The sequence below is a fragment of the Amblyomma americanum genome, chromosome 4, assembly GCF_052857255.1.
Source record: "Amblyomma americanum isolate KBUSLIRL-KWMA chromosome 4, ASM5285725v1, whole genome shotgun sequence".
Classification (NCBI taxonomy): domain Eukaryota; kingdom Metazoa; phylum Arthropoda; class Arachnida; order Ixodida; family Ixodidae; genus Amblyomma; species Amblyomma americanum.
Window position 1 is genome coordinate 182,167,238 of NC_135500.1, and position 17,166 is coordinate 182,184,403.

General features: G+C 43.7%; 1 protein-coding gene across 11 annotated transcripts in view; it reads right to left on the bottom strand.

Moving 5' to 3' along the window:
• LOC144128802 (structural maintenance of chromosomes protein 3-like) overlaps positions 1 to 17,166 on the bottom strand; it is a 98,538-nt gene that overhangs the window by 35,338 nt on the left and 46,034 nt on the right. For all 11 annotated transcript variants that reach the window (XM_077662522.1, XM_077662523.1, XM_077662521.1 and 8 more), the window contains 5 exons: positions 16,353 to 16,497; positions 15,885 to 15,953; positions 14,876 to 14,979; positions 12,201 to 12,300; positions 3,146 to 3,291 (listed from right to left, as the gene is read on the bottom strand). In XM_077662522.1, coding sequence (XP_077518648.1) covers positions 3,146 to 3,291; positions 12,201 to 12,300; positions 14,876 to 14,979; positions 15,885 to 15,953; positions 16,353 to 16,497 — 564 coding nt within the window. The remainder of the gene's footprint in view (positions 1 to 3,145; positions 3,292 to 12,200; positions 12,301 to 14,875; positions 14,980 to 15,884; positions 15,954 to 16,352; positions 16,498 to 17,166) is intronic.

Here is a 17,166-nt window from a genome sequence, read left to right on the forward strand (position 1 = left end):
ACAGCAGTAAATAGTGGATGGCTGGGTTGTGGCTCTATTTGCAGCAGCAACAGCCAAACAATAGCTGAATTAGTATATTAGAACAGAAGCCTACTGCAATGAAATTCATGAGACAAGCAACAAATTTTGTTTAAAAATCTGTTTCCTTATGAAATCAGCCCAGGATAGCCACAGACTGGACAGCACAAGGCATGAACATTTATGTATAGAGGTCAGTTCACTCAGTTGTTTTTGCCACCTCAGCACCAATGCTGTGGCTTGATTTTCCCACTTCTTTGGTAGCTGCATCAAAACTTGGCTGTTTTGTGCTGCAGTAAAACTCCTGATACCTAAGAGAGTCAACTGACCAATTTCATCTGACTTTCAGGATCTGTTTCAGACGTTATAAAAAGAAAAGCCTGTTGAAAAATGCCTATAATTGACCTCAGTAATTGCCATGAGGCCGGTGGGGGTGACTGGTGGCTTTCTGCACAAGCACATTCTGTGCTGCAATGACATCATCCTGGTTATCAACGAGCATTGTGCCATGGCTGTACATAAGCATGGAGACTGGTTGCCACTGCCTGAAGAGATGGGAATGCGATAACCTGAAGTACCACGTTCCAAAGCACCACACTGCTTGTTGGCCTGTCATCATCTTTGCATTACCCCTGGCAAACCCTGCACCCCAAGTCAACTATGTGCTACCTTTGCTCAAAGGGGAACGGTCTTCGTGTTGGGAAATTGGTCCTGCCTGTGCACAGGAGTCACTGTATTGTGAAGTCAGTAAAATTATTTGCATACTCCACAGAAGTTACCTCCTTTGCCAACCTCATTGACACATCAGGTATCACTGACTACAACCATGCTTTCTGGGTTACTCATATCGTTCCCGAGCACACCCACGAAAATAATGCAGCGATGCAAAACTAATGTGGCCAATGCCAAATCTCTTAATATTCATTTGGTATGCATATACGGTTGACTTGCAGCTCAAGTAGTAGTTGAGCCAGGGCTGGGCACGATGCTTGGAGCAGAAACAACCTCGGCGAAAGTGTGCCAGAAAGCAATTTAGCCAATATGAGGCTGAAGGTTTTCTGAATAGCATCACCGGAGAGAGAGAACATGATGTTATCATTATGATCCTTAGTCTAAACCCACAAAAGTATCTTTGATACCAAATAAATATGAAATATACAAAATATTGTATATTTTATATATTTGTATATAGTATATTTTCTATACAAATGTTGAATACAAAATTTTGTGTGCACAATACATACAGGGAAAGCTCGTTAATTCAAACCTCGATAATTCGAATTTTCGGATAATTCGAACTACTCTACTTGGTCCGGCAAGCTCCATACAGATCTGTGTATAAAAAAGCCCGTTAATTCGAAAGCGAGTCGGTTCCGCTAGGGATAATTCAAACTACGAGCCGCGCCGTCCCATCTCGGCGGCTTGGCACACAGCATGTGACCAAAAAAAAAAAAAAAAATCGCCTGCGCGTACTTAGAGGCTGCGCACGTGCTAAACAGGGACAGGAGATGGAACCAGATAAAACCTTGGAAGAGTGGGTAAAGCCTAAATGGCGCCATCACCGGCGCAGCGGCCGGCAGTGTGGGAGGGGGCACGGGTTGGGGGAATGCGGTGGCAGCTGCCTACCCTCTTTTCCACGCAGTCTCCAAAACTCAGAACTATCCTATTTACTCCTGTAATGAACCCGGCCCCCACAACTTCTGGCCAGAATTTATTCTTGTTTTCCAGACTAGTGAGTTCCTCAGTTTTCGCTGCCGTCGACAGCTCAGACTTTGGCAGCGAGCCAAGATGCTGCTCGAGTGTGCACAGCGCGTATCTTGGCAGCATGCAAAGCTGCCGCCGCCCCCGAGAACATAATTTTTTTTCGATAATTTTAGGAGAGCTCCTGCAGAGGGGTGGGGGAGAGAGAGGAGGGGCGGGGCGCGCTCGGCGAACTTGGCAGAGCGTCAAGACGTTGCGCACTCTAAGCTAAAGCTTAACTATTTGCATTAGACACTCCTCCCTGTCCTGTCTTTAACGCCGCAGTAAGAAACGCACGCCTGACCTTCAGGGCCGGTGTTCAGCATGTTAGCGTTATCTCGCCGCCAGCTAGCACAAAATTGCCGGATCTCGTCATACTGAACGATGCTAAACACTGTAGCGGCAGGAACACATCTGACCGCGTGCGTTTGTTGATGACGGAAGGACAGACGGAGATATATGAAATCTCGACCCTTCCAAAAAAATCTGTTGGAAACTTTTTTTTCCCGTGTAATGAACCCTCCCCACAAACTGATGTCAACTTTTCTGAGAAAAAAAGTGGGTCCATTACGTGAGTAAACACGGTAAATACTCGTTAATTCGAGCCCTGTTAATTCAGAAATACGGATAAGTACTGTCGGCGCGGCCCCAGCCAATGCCATGAAAGGCTATGACTTCAGACGGGCGCTAAAAATTACGTGCGAAAAACTTTTTTTTTCCTTTGCGAGTGTCGTCGATCCTTCCACCCATCAGTCACCAACGGAACCACGCGATCAGCCGCGATCATGATGCCGGCTTTTGGCATCGTTCGCTGCAAAAGACGCTTGCTGCTATCGCGCGTTCCAATGACTAAGTGGCAGTGAAAACGAGGCTTGCACAAGCGCTCACACTCTGCCATGTTCACTCCCCCCATATGATAGAGCTAAGGTCAAAAGGTCGCTGCGCAGCTTCTTGGCGCACTGCTAAGAAATGTGTTGTGGCCCTTGAGGGTGCGAAACAGAGGGAAGCATTAACGACTGACGCTTTTTTTTCTTTCACATTTTTAGGCAAAAATCAGGTGTGGGTGGGTTCCTTATGCGACTGGGTTCGTTACGAAGTAAATACGGTACATATGCCGTAATGCAAATGGTTCTTGTCAGTTTTTTCGAGGCCATTCGATAATTCGAACATCGGATAATTCGAACTTTTTCCTGGTCCCGTGAAGTTCGTTAATTAAAGTGTGGTGTGCACAATACGTATGTGAAATTTTCACTACTGCAAAATAAATATCTTCAGGAATCATTTGAATACTTGAGTGAGTGGCCCCGGAAGATTGTTCAAGTGGTACTTTACTCTGTATAGTGCCAGCCAAAACTTGTGGCAACAGTTTTGACGTGACAATACTAACTGTTTCCCAAGTGCCACTGCCATGGCAAGAGTCAAAGCATCAGGCACCCGCAGATGATCCACAAGCATTCCAATGTACTCTTGAGCAGCTGGATCATCACGATCTGCCAGCAACCTCTTCAGTCCTTGCCAACCATGGAACTCAGCCTGCAAAGTTGCAAAGGACAACTTGACATTGAGAACAAACTGTAGTTGGCATGCATCAACAGATAACTTTGTTCCCATGACAAGCACACTACTCCTGCTGAAAATGGAGCTTTCATGAGCTAGATAAGGCCAAAAAATTACATACAGGTGTTGCCACCATCAGCTGATTTCACAAACTGTGCTGTGTCAAGACAGTTTCTTGCACAAGAAACCCAGAGGCTAGAATGTACTGCCACTCACTTCAAAATGGCAGCCACAGAATTCTTTTCAGTCTTGATGTCACAAGTTTAAATTGAGTAGCGGCAAAAAATTTTTAATTTAGTTTTCTCAGCACCTCATTTTCCTTCCCTTCTCTGCTAAATAGCTTAATGAGGGTCTCAGTCCTGGCAGTCTTGATGCCGTAGCTAGCATAAGGCGGTTCTCGCACAGCTTCCACCCTCGCCGTTCAATGAAGTTCCAGGTCACACTCATGGTTATAACAGGACGTACTGCATCTGCCACTATAAATGAGGGTGGTGCTGGTGAACACTCTCAAGGTTCGGTTACACTACACCTAAATACTCCAGAAAGCAGAAGATTGGACAGCCGTCGCCGTAGCTCACTTGCTAGAGCACTGGACGTGAAATTCGGAAGTTGTGGATTCTGATTCTGCTGGCAGCATGGTTGATTTCTCTTCTGCTTTGCAATGAATTGTCTTTAAGTGACACATTAGTCACAGTATTACTCTCTCATTGATTAACACCACAAATATTATATATATATATTTTTTTTTTCTGCTGATTTTTAGATAATTTTCTATAGGCGATAGATAGGTTAGTGTTCTTATCCACCTTGGTTTCGGTGACTGTTGGCTCCCTTCATAAGTTTGCCAAACGAGCCCCTGATTTCCTTTACTTTGTCTGCTATATATATATATATATATATATATATATATATATATATATATATATATATATATACATGAGAGGATCGTTTGACAAACATATTAACGAAGCCAACAGTCACCGAAACCAAAGTGCATAGGGGAATGTTTCTATTTTTTTTTTGTTTATAGTGCTAATCAATTGGTTTAAAGAAAATTACTTACAAAAGAGCAGAAAAAACAACCATGCCGCCAGTGGGATCCGAGCCCACGACCTCCGAATATCGCGTCCGGTGCTCTTACCAACAGAGCTACGGCGACGGCTGTCCAATCTGCTGCTTTTGTCGGTATTTATGTTTTTGCGTGTAAGCAAACCTTGAGAGTGTTCACCAGCGCCACCCTCGTCCATAGCGGTGGACGTAGCAGGTCCTGTAATACCATAAGTGTGACGTAGAACGTCCTATAACGGCTAAGGTGGAAACTGTGCGAGAGCACTTTTACCTATGGCATCAAAACTGCCAAAACCGAGACCCCCGTTAAGCTATTAGCAGACAAGGCAAATGAAAATGAGGAGCTCGTTTGACAAACATATTAACGAAGCCAGCAGTCACGACACCAAGGAGCATAGGGGAATGTTTCTATTATTTTTTTATTTATAGTGCCAATGAATTGGTTTAAAGAAAATTACTTACAAAGCAGCAGAAAAAACAACCATGCCGCCGGTGGGATCTGAACCCACGACCTCCGAATATCGCGTCCGGTGCTCTTACCAACTGAGCTACGGCGACGGTTGTTCAATCTGCTGCTCTCCTGGGTATTTATGTTTACTGGGTGTAAGCGAGCCTTGAGAGTGTTCACCAGCGCCACCCTCGACCATAGCGGCGGACGTAGCACGTCCTGTATTACCGCGAGCGTGACGTAGAACGTCATCTAACGGCGAGGGCAGAAACTGTGCGAGAGCCCTCTTATGCTACCTATGGCATCAAGACTGCCAGAACCGAGACCCTCGTTAAGCTATTAGCAGACAAGTTAAATGAAATGAGGGGCCCGTTTGACAAATTTATGAATGGAGCCAACAGTCACCGAAACCAAGGTGCATAGGGGAACGTTAATTTTTTTTTATGTTTTATGCTTATCAGTGGGATAATAATACTTAGATTAATAAATCGCTTAAAGAAAATTACTTAAAGAAGCAGAAAAAACAACCATGCCGCCGGTGGGATCCGAACCCACGACCTCCGAATATCGCGTCCGGTGCTCTTACCAACTGAGCTACGGCGACGGCTGTCCAATCTGCTGCTCTCGTGGGTATTTATGTTTACTGGGTGTAAGCGAGCCTTGAGAGTGTTCACCAGCGCCACCCTCGACCATAGCGGCGGACGTAGCACGTCCTGTATTACCGCGAGCGTGACGTAGAACGTCATCTAACGGCGAGGGCAGAAACTGTGCGAGAGCCCTCTTATGCTACCTATGGCATCAAGACTGCCAGAACCGAGACCCTCGTTAAGCTATTAGCAGACAAGTTAAATGAAATGAGGGGCCCGTTTGACAAATTTATGAATGGAGCCAACAGTCACCGAAACCAAGGTGCATAGGGGAACGTTAATTTTTTTTATGTTTTATGCTTATCAGTGGGATAATAATACTTAGATTAATAAATCGCTTAAAGAATATATATATATATATATATATATATATATATATATATATATATATATATATATATATATATATGGGCTCGGTGGCTGTGCAAGCGTGCACACCACTAATCCGTTTGTCTACATCATGCAGGTGTTCGCCTTCGTCGCTAATGCCCTGCTTCCGGCGTTGTTGGCCCTTCCCCCAGCAAGCACGTCATCCACTGCAGTTTACTGCAGTGACGATCGCATCTTCGCATGGCCCCAACCCGACGTCATCACTTCATCATGCCCGGCAGCGCCTCCCCCTGGATACCATTTCCCCGGCCCATCCTGGAAAGCCTCATCACCAGCAACATCAGCCACGGGATATATAAGCAGCGATCGACCGCCTTCGCCGCTTTGTGGGCTCGGTGGCTGTGCAAGCGTGCACACCACTAATCCGTTTGTCTACATCATGCAGGTGTTCGCCTTCGTCGCTAATGCCCTGCTTCCGGCGTTGTTGGCCCTTCCCCCAGCAAGCACGTCATCCACTGCAGTTTACTGCAGTGACGATCGCATCTTCGCATGGCCCCAACCCGACGTCATCACTTCATCATGCCCGGCAGCGCCTCCCCCTGGATACCATTTCCCCGGCCCATCCTGGAAAGCCTCATCACCAGCAACATCAGCCACGGGATATATAAGCAGCGATCGACCGCCTTCGCCGCTTTGTGGGCTCGGTGGCTGTGCAAGCGTGCACACCACTAATCCGTTTGTCTACATCATGCAGGTTAGTTATCCGCATTCCTTGTATGCTAAAAGAAGTAGCAATTATTTCCTAGTGCAGCTGCCGAGCCCGCAATGCTGCATTTTTTTTTTTTTCTTGTGCTTGAATGCGCGCATGTTGTTCGCTGCTTGCTGATCTTGGCAGGCGATATTGAAACTAACCCAGGACCTAACAATCTCGAGGCTGTATTCGCAGAACTAAAAAAGTTATCCGCCGGTCAAACTCAACTAATCTCCGAAGTGCAAGGTCTCAAAAACCAGCTTATATCCACTGACGGTGCTATAGCTGGTTTAAGTAAGCGCATGACCGATCTTGAGACACATTTGGAAGCCATGACAGCCATAAAATCCGAGTTAGAAATTATAAAATCTGAAAATACTCGGCTATCTCGTCAGATTGAAACCCTTGAGACCCGCATTGACGATAGTGAAAATAGATCTCGCCGTAACAACCTCATATTTTATGGAATTCCGGATTCTAACCCCTCCGAAACGTTTGCGGACTCTGAGGGAGAGGTCATTCGTCACTGCGCTCAACACTTGAGCTTAACCATTCATCCTGAGGAAGTAGAACGTGCCCACCGACTCGGCCGCCATGAACCCAACCGCTCTCGACCAATAATAGTCAAATTTAATTCGTACAAAATAAAAGACACAATACTCTCTAACGGCCGCAAATTTAAAGGAACGAAATTCAGTGTCGGCGAAGACTTCTCCCACAGAGTTCGTAGCGCCCGCAAGCAGCTAGTCACCTTTGCTAAAGCTAATTCCGAAAAATTTGCCCTACGCTACAAAACCTTGCATATCGGTCCCAGGCGCTACATTTTTGATGAGATCTCGCAAACTGTGAAAGAAATAACAATTGCTACACCACAATCAGATTAGCAATCATCTCTTCGCAAACAACTAAAAACCCGCCTCAAAAATATTCCCCTGTCCGCTGTGTTCACCAACATACGTAGTTTCCTTTCCAAGCGCGAACTTATTTCCAATATTGTCTTGTCATCTAGCAGCAACCTACTGATACTAACCGAAACCTGGTTGAACAGTGCCATCGCAGATAGCGAAGTACTAACTGACTTGCCAGACTTCCAAGTCTTTCGGAAAGACCGCCAGGACTCGCGAGGAGGGGGAGTACTGATAGCGGTGAGCCAGCAGTTATCAATGTCGATAATTGATGACTCGTCCGACCTGGAAATCTTATGGCTCCACTGCCACGCTGTACCACACACGATTTTACTCGGTGTCTGTTATAGGGCTCCACATAACTCTCGTGATTTTTCCTGTCAGCTTAATAATTCCGTAAGTAAACTTATCACGAAGCACCCTAACGCACACATCTTCCTCTTTGGCGACTTTAATTTTCCTAATATTGATTGGCAGCACCAGCCCGCACCGACAACTAATAATGGCGAAGCAAGGGAATTTCTAGATTTCTGCTACAATTTTAACCTTACTCAAGTAATATCCAAACCTACGCGCGTAACACAAAACTGTGCGAACATTTTAGACCTATTACTGACTAATTGCCCAGATAGCGTTCAGCCCATTACGTACCTCCTTGAGATTAGTGATCACAAAACTATGCATGTCAACATCGACCTTAAAGCAATTAGGCGCCCAAAATACAATAAAACAATCCGCCTTTACAACAAAGGTAATTATGATATAATGAATGCCGAACTGACAACGTTTTTCGTAAGTTTTTCCTCAAGTTTTCATTCACGAAGTATTCATGAGAACTGGCTAGCATTTAAGAATAAACTTGATGCCCTAGTCAATGAATTCATTCCCCAAATAACTTTCCACGCTAATCCACACAAACCATGGTTTACTAAAAGTCTTAAAAGGTTGGAAAATAAAAAGAAACGCCTGTTCCGCTCAGCAAGAGCCCATGGAGCGCAAAGCGCATGGGCTAAGTACCGCGCTGCGGAAAAATCGTATCAATCTGCTATCCATAACGCCAAGCACAACTTTTTTCATCAAGACCTTCCTAATATGCTCAGCGATAACCCCAGGAAGTTCTGGCAAGCCGTTAACCCTCATCATGAACACACGATTACCCTCAAAGACGAATCAGGCATGGCTATGACCGACTCTGAGTGCGCTACTTTATTCAACGCAGCGTTCTCATCCGTCTTTACTAATGAAACCGATACGCAACTTCATACATCTAATTTACTCTTTGAGCATGCTATGCCGGTAGTCGCATTTTCCTCACTGGGTATTGCGTCCTTAATTAGAAACATGGAAATCTCATCTTCATCTGGTGTAGACAATATTAACTCGAAACTTCTAAAGAACACTAATGATATTTGTGCCGAGTTCTTATGCTTACTTTTTACCCAGTCACTCTCAACAGGACAACTACCGGACGATTGGAAAACTGGAAAGGTCGTTCCAGTCTACAAATCAGGTAACAAAGATTCGCCGTTAAATTACCGACCCATTTCCCTTACTAGTGTGCCCTGCAAACTAATGGAACACGTCATCTATGCTCATATTATAAACTTCCTCGACTCGAACAATTTTTTCCATTCGTCTCAACACGGTTTTCGGAAAGGTTTTTCTTGTGAAACGCAGCTAGCCCTATTCATTCATGATTTACATGCTAATCTCGATTCTAACCTACAGACCGACGCCATTTTCCTGGATTTTGCAAAAGCATTTGACAAGGTACCTCATAAACGCTTAATCCTAAAACTTTCCCGTTTGAACTTGCCCCCCGACATAGTAAAATGGATAGAAGAATTCCTGACTAATCGCTCACAGTTTGTCGTTGTTAACAATCAAAATTCCAATCCGCTACCAGTAACATCAGGCGTCCCTCAAGGTTCTGTACTAGGCCCGCTTCTATTCCTAATTTATATTAATGACTTACCGACCAATGTGTGCTCTAATATTCGCATGTTTGCGGACGACTGCGTCGTTTATCGCACAGTTACTAACGCCTCCGACCCAACATACCTTCAAGATGACCTAAACCGCATACAGGAATGGTGCGACCGTTGGCTAATGGAACTGAACCCTCATAAATGTAAACGTTTGTCCTTCCACCGCCGCCGTAACCCGCTTGATTTCCCATATGTAGTCGCTAACGTTCACCTGCAGTCCGTTTCATCATACAAATACCTAGGCGTCACACTGTGTAACAACTTATCATGGGCTACACACGTTACTAACGTCATTTCCTCGGCTAATAAAACTCTCGGATTCTTACGACGTCATCTTCGCCACGCCCCACAACAGGTAAAATTACTAGCATATAAAACTCTTGTCAGGTCAAAGTTAGATTACGCATCGCCAGTTTGGAACCCTCATCAAGTTTACCTTATCAATGCGCTCGAGTCACTTCAAAACAGAGCAGCCAGATTCATTCATTCCTCCTATTCGTACGATATCAGTGTAACATCTTTAAAAGCGGAATCCAGTTTAGCGCCCCTTTCACTTCGTCGTCGTATTTCTAGCCTCTGCCTATACCATAAATTTTTCCATAGTTCGCTGCGCCGCGCTCCCTACATTGCCCCGCCAGCCGGCATATCCCACCACATTAGTCATCCTTTCCAAGTGTTTCGCCCCCGTGCCCGTACTGTTACCTGTGCCGCTTCTTTTTTTCACCGTGTTTCTGTAGACTGGAACGACCTCTCCAATGACATCGCTACCATCTCATGCCCATCCACATTCGCCGAAGCTGTTACCAACCATTTTTCAACATAACACTTGTTCATTTGACTGTATGTACCCACCCCTTATGTAATACCCCCAGTGGGTCTTTAAGGTATTAAAATGAAATGAAAATGAAATGAAATATATATATATATATATATATATATATATATATATATATATATATATATATATATATATATATATATATATATATATATATATATATATATATATATATATATATATATATAACATTAGAAACATACCGCTATGAACGTTGGTTTTGGTGGCTGTTGGCTTCCTTTATATCTTTTGTTGCCAGACAAATATCAACATGGCCAGAAAGAGTCAACAAAATCTAGTTTTACTAGTAATGAAGTTTGGATGGAGTTGCCCTCCTTAGCACTTTCTCTCCCTATGACATTTACACTCTTCAAAACCTGTGGCACTCAGCCAAAATATTGAGACACAGGCTGCAACTCGACCAGTCTACAGGAAGCATTGGCTAAATTGTGGCATGCAGCAATGTAGAACCAGTTTGCTGAAGATTCTATAGTTACAAATTCAAAACCATCGGTGACAGCGTGCATCTACTACTACTGCCACTGTTCGGCACTAAATATCGCTGCCCACTCACCCTTCGTGCTTGTCAATGCCTGGCTTATGTTGTCTGGCTTATGTGATTATAAACAACAGATGTGTAAATTCCTGAGCAAAGTTTAATTAGGTGTCGACTGGAAGAAAGTGGCCGGTTTAGAACAATGCAGCACAAAGGGAGGTGCACTGGCTCAAACTCGAAGTAAACACGGTGCAGATTAAAACGTATTGAAGAGGTTTTAAAGGCACATCGAGGACAACTGTGTCGAATTTCGTTCTTTGTGAAGTTTTACGGAATTCATAGCTCTGTAGACATTTGTTTGGTAGCAGAGGAGACAGTTCTACCGGAGGATGTTGAGAATAAAATTCGAATACGTTTGCCCGCCACTCTGATTCAAACTCAAAATACTGCAGGAGATGACATCAGGTGTCAGTCAGAGTGCACTATGAGAAGGAAATAGTGTGGTCGAGCAGTAGCCAAAAAAAAAAGGTTTTTATCAGTCTAATTACTTGCTTTGTGCTGACATTAGTACAAATCCTGTTCATGACCCCGACAATGGAGTCTGCAATGAATTGCAAAATGTATTTTTGGTGATCTGAGCTCAGCAAAGCAGGCAGTAGTTTTGAGAGCCTGAACCAAAACAGAACTGGCCACATGTGCTGTCACCAAATGTAGCTTGCTTTGATGCACTTTCCTTGTATAGCTTTTTGCTCATTCTCGAGCTCTTTGTGTGATTAACGTGCATTTAATGACACAAAGCAAGATTTATCTCAATATTCAGGCACACAATCCTTTGTTTTCTCCAATATGCAACTCAGTTAATTGGCTTGAAACATCCGCTTAAAATTCTGCTTCATGGTGGAAACACCCTCTGGTGGCAATGCCATCAGAGGGTGTTTCCACAAGTAAATAGTGGCCTTTTGTCTTTCGTTTTACACTTTTTTTTCAGCTTAAATGTACTTTATTATGAACACTGAAAAAGGCCTACATGTTGCCGGAAAATAGAAACTTAGACTAACCTCAATTTGTCCCTGCCTTAATTTCATTTAATGCACATTATAAAACAGGTTTCCTAACTTAAAACGCAGGTTGATGTGGGGAGAAAGGTTTTGAAAGTGGTTTTAGAGTCAAAATTGAATGAAATGTAAATGCACGTTTTGACAGAAAGATATGCAATAGACATCAGCAATTTACACTGATGTACTTAATATTGAGAACCTTATTTTCTGTCCATTGTGTGCAAGATAAGCATGCTCAACAGATCTGTTTTAATTGTAGTGAGAAGGGAGATTAGTGCACTATGGGGAGTTATGCAAAACTGTTCCAAATTTTCCAAACAACATCAAAATATTTGAGACGCAAGAATTATCCCTACCTTGCCCATTGCCGAGACCATGCGAGGTTGAATCCGCAATAGTTCATTCCGTGCTTTGCTCAAAGCATGCTGACAGTCCTCTTCCAGATGCTGGGCAAGCCTGTACAATACAGTAATGCACAACACCATCAGAGACAGAAAATTACCAATTCTAGTTTTGACCACATATGCAAGCATGTAGAAATGAAGGCCTTTTGTGTTTGTCCTCCCTTGCACATTGCTTGTTGAAGATGAGGCTTGCAGCCTAGTGTGTCCTCTTATTTTCACTTTCTTGCTGAAAATTCTGTAGTCTTTTGTGAAATGCATAATTAAATGAGAAAATTCTACAAGGTGACAAACATCAGAAATTAATGTGCTTTGCAAGTGAAATGCTAAACTGTGCACTCCGAGGCTTGATGCATACGTCAACAACCTCAAGTACTCTTCCTGAATCAGTTACATATTACTGCTACCTGGGCATGGTCCCTTCTTCACATGATCCCTGCATGTCAGCAACATAGTTAGCAATGCTAATGAAATGCTGCGTTATATATTTGCCACAAGTTTTCTTGTGCTCCAATCTTTCCAAAACTGATTGCTACTTCCCTGGGGCCATCAAGACAAACTGAGTTTATCAGTAGTGAGCCTGAGAGTAAGTGAAACAATGTATTTTTCCAAGTCTTCTCTTACTGAGAAAAAGAGAAAGTAGAGGAAAATTAGTGTGGTGCAGACAAGCTGAATTTGGGGTTTTCAAATGCAGCTGCTCACAACTTTACATCGTATTTAAGCGCATAATTTGCGCACATTTAACTTTTGACCCGGATTCACAAAAAAACATTTTTTACTCGGATATTTTATGCACCGCGCTGTGCTAGACCACCATCATACACGCGGGCTCTACCCTACGGCTCTACCCAGTAGCATTCGGCTATTCTGCGTGTTTGTTCGGAACGCTTTTTGAACCTTTGTGCAATGGGCGTTCATGGTGGTGTCAGAGTCCGCTGTTACAATCGCGGTGGCACCAGCGGCGTCGCCACTCAGAACAGCCAGCAGCGCGTCCGGGGAGGATCGGCAGCTGATAGAACAGCCAACACTGCTGTTTTTTTGGCTGATGCATGTGACTCGACTGCCGACTACGCTTTTCTTGGTGGCTCTAACGGCTTGTGTTTGGTTGTTTGGTCTTGTCTTGCGATGGGATATCACAACCATACGACAAGTTTCAAACTGCTTGTCAGCGCCTTATCACGGCGCGGAGCGGCGAAGACAGCGAGAATAACCGCGTGCACACAAGTTTGCCCTTAGACGACAATCGTTGTGTCGGCAAACTTGTGCGCATGTGGCTATTCTCGCTGGCTTCGCAGCTCCGCGCCATGATAAGGCGCCAACAAGCAGTTTTGTCGACGCTCGCGTGGTACTGTTAAAGAATTGTGTGGTGTGATAATTGATTTATTGATTTGTGCTTGCTATCCCAGACGAAGTTACAAAAGCAAACCTACGGAATCCGGAACAACCGAACAATTGGCTGGGCCACAAGCGATGACGCTGTTTTAGCGTCTTATTCAGCTTCATGCATGCACCTTCATGCCATCCCGCAAGGCGGGGGTGAGCGGATTTTCATTTAGACGGCCAGCGTGGGGTGCGGGGGTCCGAGTGCAGACATATACGCAGCAACATACGCTATACCTATATTGCGCGTTTGTGGAGTTTTTTAAGTCGCGCTCGCAAAATCCCCACGTAATTTGTGCACCCCCTTTTTTCGAGCCCTAACTTCTGAATAAAAAGTGCGTAAATTATGCACGTAAATATGGTAATTGAAACAAAAGATAATAATTCCCATTTAAGGCCTGAAATTTCTCTTGCAAGTAACTGGATGAATGAAATGCAAAACCATGGTTGAATCTCACTAAATTCCTATGTTGTAAACTACCACACATAGCAACAGGGATGGAGAGTTGAGCTGGCAATGATTCATACTGACAAGGATTCTACCATTGTAACTAAATGAAAAATGCGATGCCATATGAACTTGACTGAAGATTTTTTGTTGCACAGAAAAACTTTTTATGCAATTTTCTAAACATTTCAGTCGGGCAACATGAAAAGGTGCGCATTCTAAACCCTTGTACCATCTGCGAAACGGGCATACAGTGTCTAAGCACTAAACCAATGCCTCCTAACCAACCTGATGTCTCAATTTTAGTTAGTTTCTAACCACCTGGAAGTGAAAGGCAGGGAAATGTTTATATCAAAACCCAAAAGTTTTGTGCTGGCACAATCAACAACCATATTGTTTCTGAAATTTGACTCTGGCTGCAAGTTAATGGGGCAATCTTTGTGACAATTAGTTCAACAAATATCAATTAACACAGCTATGCATTTTTGCTCTGGAAATGCTACCGCTTGTAGCGACCCTAGCCACTCCCTTTTTTGTGCAAGATTTGACTAAAAGTAACAGGGCCCGATATTAGTTTGCACAGCTGCTGCCAATAATTTATTTTAAACTTAAGCCCAAGTTCTATGGGACGCTGCAAAATCCAATATTGCCTGGCTTTACTGACTCCAATTCACTGAGCTGGAAAACTCCTGGCAAACTCAATATCCCAACCACTTATTATGTGCCCACTAACAGATAACAATTAATGCGCAATATAGTGACATACAGAAAGGAAAATGGTGCAATATGGAGGTGGCCTTACGCATATTTGTTGGCAGCTGCGTAGCTCTGCTTGTGTAGCTGCATAAGCTGCACTTTCATGCTCTCATCAAGCTGCCGCAGAGAATCCAGCTCCGCTTGGGCCTTCTGCTCACCATGACAGAGAACATTGACCGCTTCGTCAGCAGAATTCGCTCTGTGCATATTGGGGTAACTACACACAACCCAGCTAGAGAAAATACTAACAGGCAACATTCCACCTGAATGAGGCAGCATGCAGGGTGAGCGTGACCAAAGCCTCTCAGGACAATAAGCATCAAGCTTAGAGTTATCTGTATCTGGTTGCTAGTGTTTACTATTTCGGGCTTTCTGCTACAGATTCCTTATGCATTGCTTTACTTTGCTGGGAGCATATAATTTCAAGAACAGGACTGCCGAGCCTCTTGGTGATCACTACAGTGGAGACATAAAAGCAGTGGTTCAGGGAATAATGAATGCATAGCTTGCACTCCAAGAGCTTAAGCAGGCAGCCCAGGTGCGGTGACAGCTGTTGTGATGGGAGACATTCCTCAACTAAAACAAACATGCAAAACAATAGAAAAATTATGAGACCACTGTGGCACCCACATTGGAGGAATGCGTAAGCACTGATGCCTCCTTGCCCCTCTTTGCCTAAATTAATCTAGTTCCATCATTGCCCACTTTGAGTCTTCAAATAAAGCCTCACGCCGTCCACACTTCCGATTTTTCAAATTTGGTGCCACGCTTTAGCTCCGCCTACTTCCGGTGTTTTAAAATTTGCCACCACTTTTACCCCGGCCCCGCCCACTTTTCAGACATATTTAGCTCTAATTAACTAATTACACCCCATGCACCTCATGATTTCCCCTGCACGATTTTTTTGATGCTCTATCTAATCCAACCATTCTTTTTCTTATAACTCAATTCGTTCGAATGTTATCGTGATGACAAGCTCGTGCAAGAAACCGCAAACAAAGCCATACAATGCTTGTGCATTAATAAGCAAGAGCCCCTAGACATGCATAGCTTACCTTTTCTTCAGATATGCACCTGTCTCTTTCAGCAGTGCAGCTTTCAATCTCCAACTGCAGCTCTTTGCACTGCAGACATCAAAACACAGACCATCACCAGGAAAAAAAAGCTGAATAACAAATGCCATGAAAATGAGTCCCTTTCGTGTCAAGGAACTCTAAAAGCCAGCTAGAGCCAAGCCTGCTGCCGGCTGTCTCTCAGGGCTGATCATGCACACTATTATGTAACTTCTTTATCTAACAATAAATATCTTAATGTTTACATTTCTCAGCTCCACTTTCCCCAAGTAACCGCTTCTAAAAAGCTAGGGGTGTTGTTCACCAAGATGCAGTGGGTTGAAAGTGCTGGCAAAATATCTGCCACTTTGTTAAAGCAACTGTAAAAAGTGACTGTTCATGGAAGGCTTATTACTCACAACTAGGGTCACATTTAGCATGCATGACATTTCAGAGTTTGATCATACGTGCCTGTTGCTGAATATCCTGCAGAATGGATTCAAGCTTCTGAACCTCTCCGTCAACCCAAATGTTCCGTTCTTCAGTTGTGCGGAAAGTATGTCCATGCCGCACACACTGCATTACTGCATCATTTTCATTTGTCAATTCTTCCATCCTTGCACGAGGAAAAAAGAAAGACGGTTTAGCATGGTTATGCCAAATGCAGTTTTGGTTTCAATTCGAGGCTAGGTTTTCATGGTCAAGCAGGCTTCAGACGAAGATCGACAAAATCGATGAGTGAGGCCTTAGTAATAGTGTAATAAAAATTATGGGGCCTCTTGATGCACCTTAAGAGGAAAATGCGATCATGGTGTGTTCTGGATTCATTGCACACAGATGAAAGCTGATGATGATGACATCCAAAGCACAGCGTGAGAGACTGGCAGTTAAACACACAGGATGTTTGGCTCTGTGGTAATGGCACTGTATTGTTAATTTTTTTTGCTCTGCTGTTGCTGCAACCTTTTTTTTTTTGACCCTGAACCGGAAATAAAGTAAAAAAGGGTGGTAATGGCATATAGTGCTCTAATTGGTCAGCGAAGCTGATCTGTTCGCGCTGCCACAGGTTCAAAACCCACTTGCGGCCATAATGTGCTTTATTTTATTTTATTTAGGTCAAGCAGGCTTTACACAAAGATGGGCAAAATTGGTGAGTGGGAGCCTTAGTGCTAGTGCATTAAAAATAATGCCTTAAACTCCTTTGAGTGATTTCTAGGTGCAGTCATATTTTAGGCAGTAAGAAAAAGATTCTATTTTCTTTCAAAAAGATGTTCTCCTATCAATT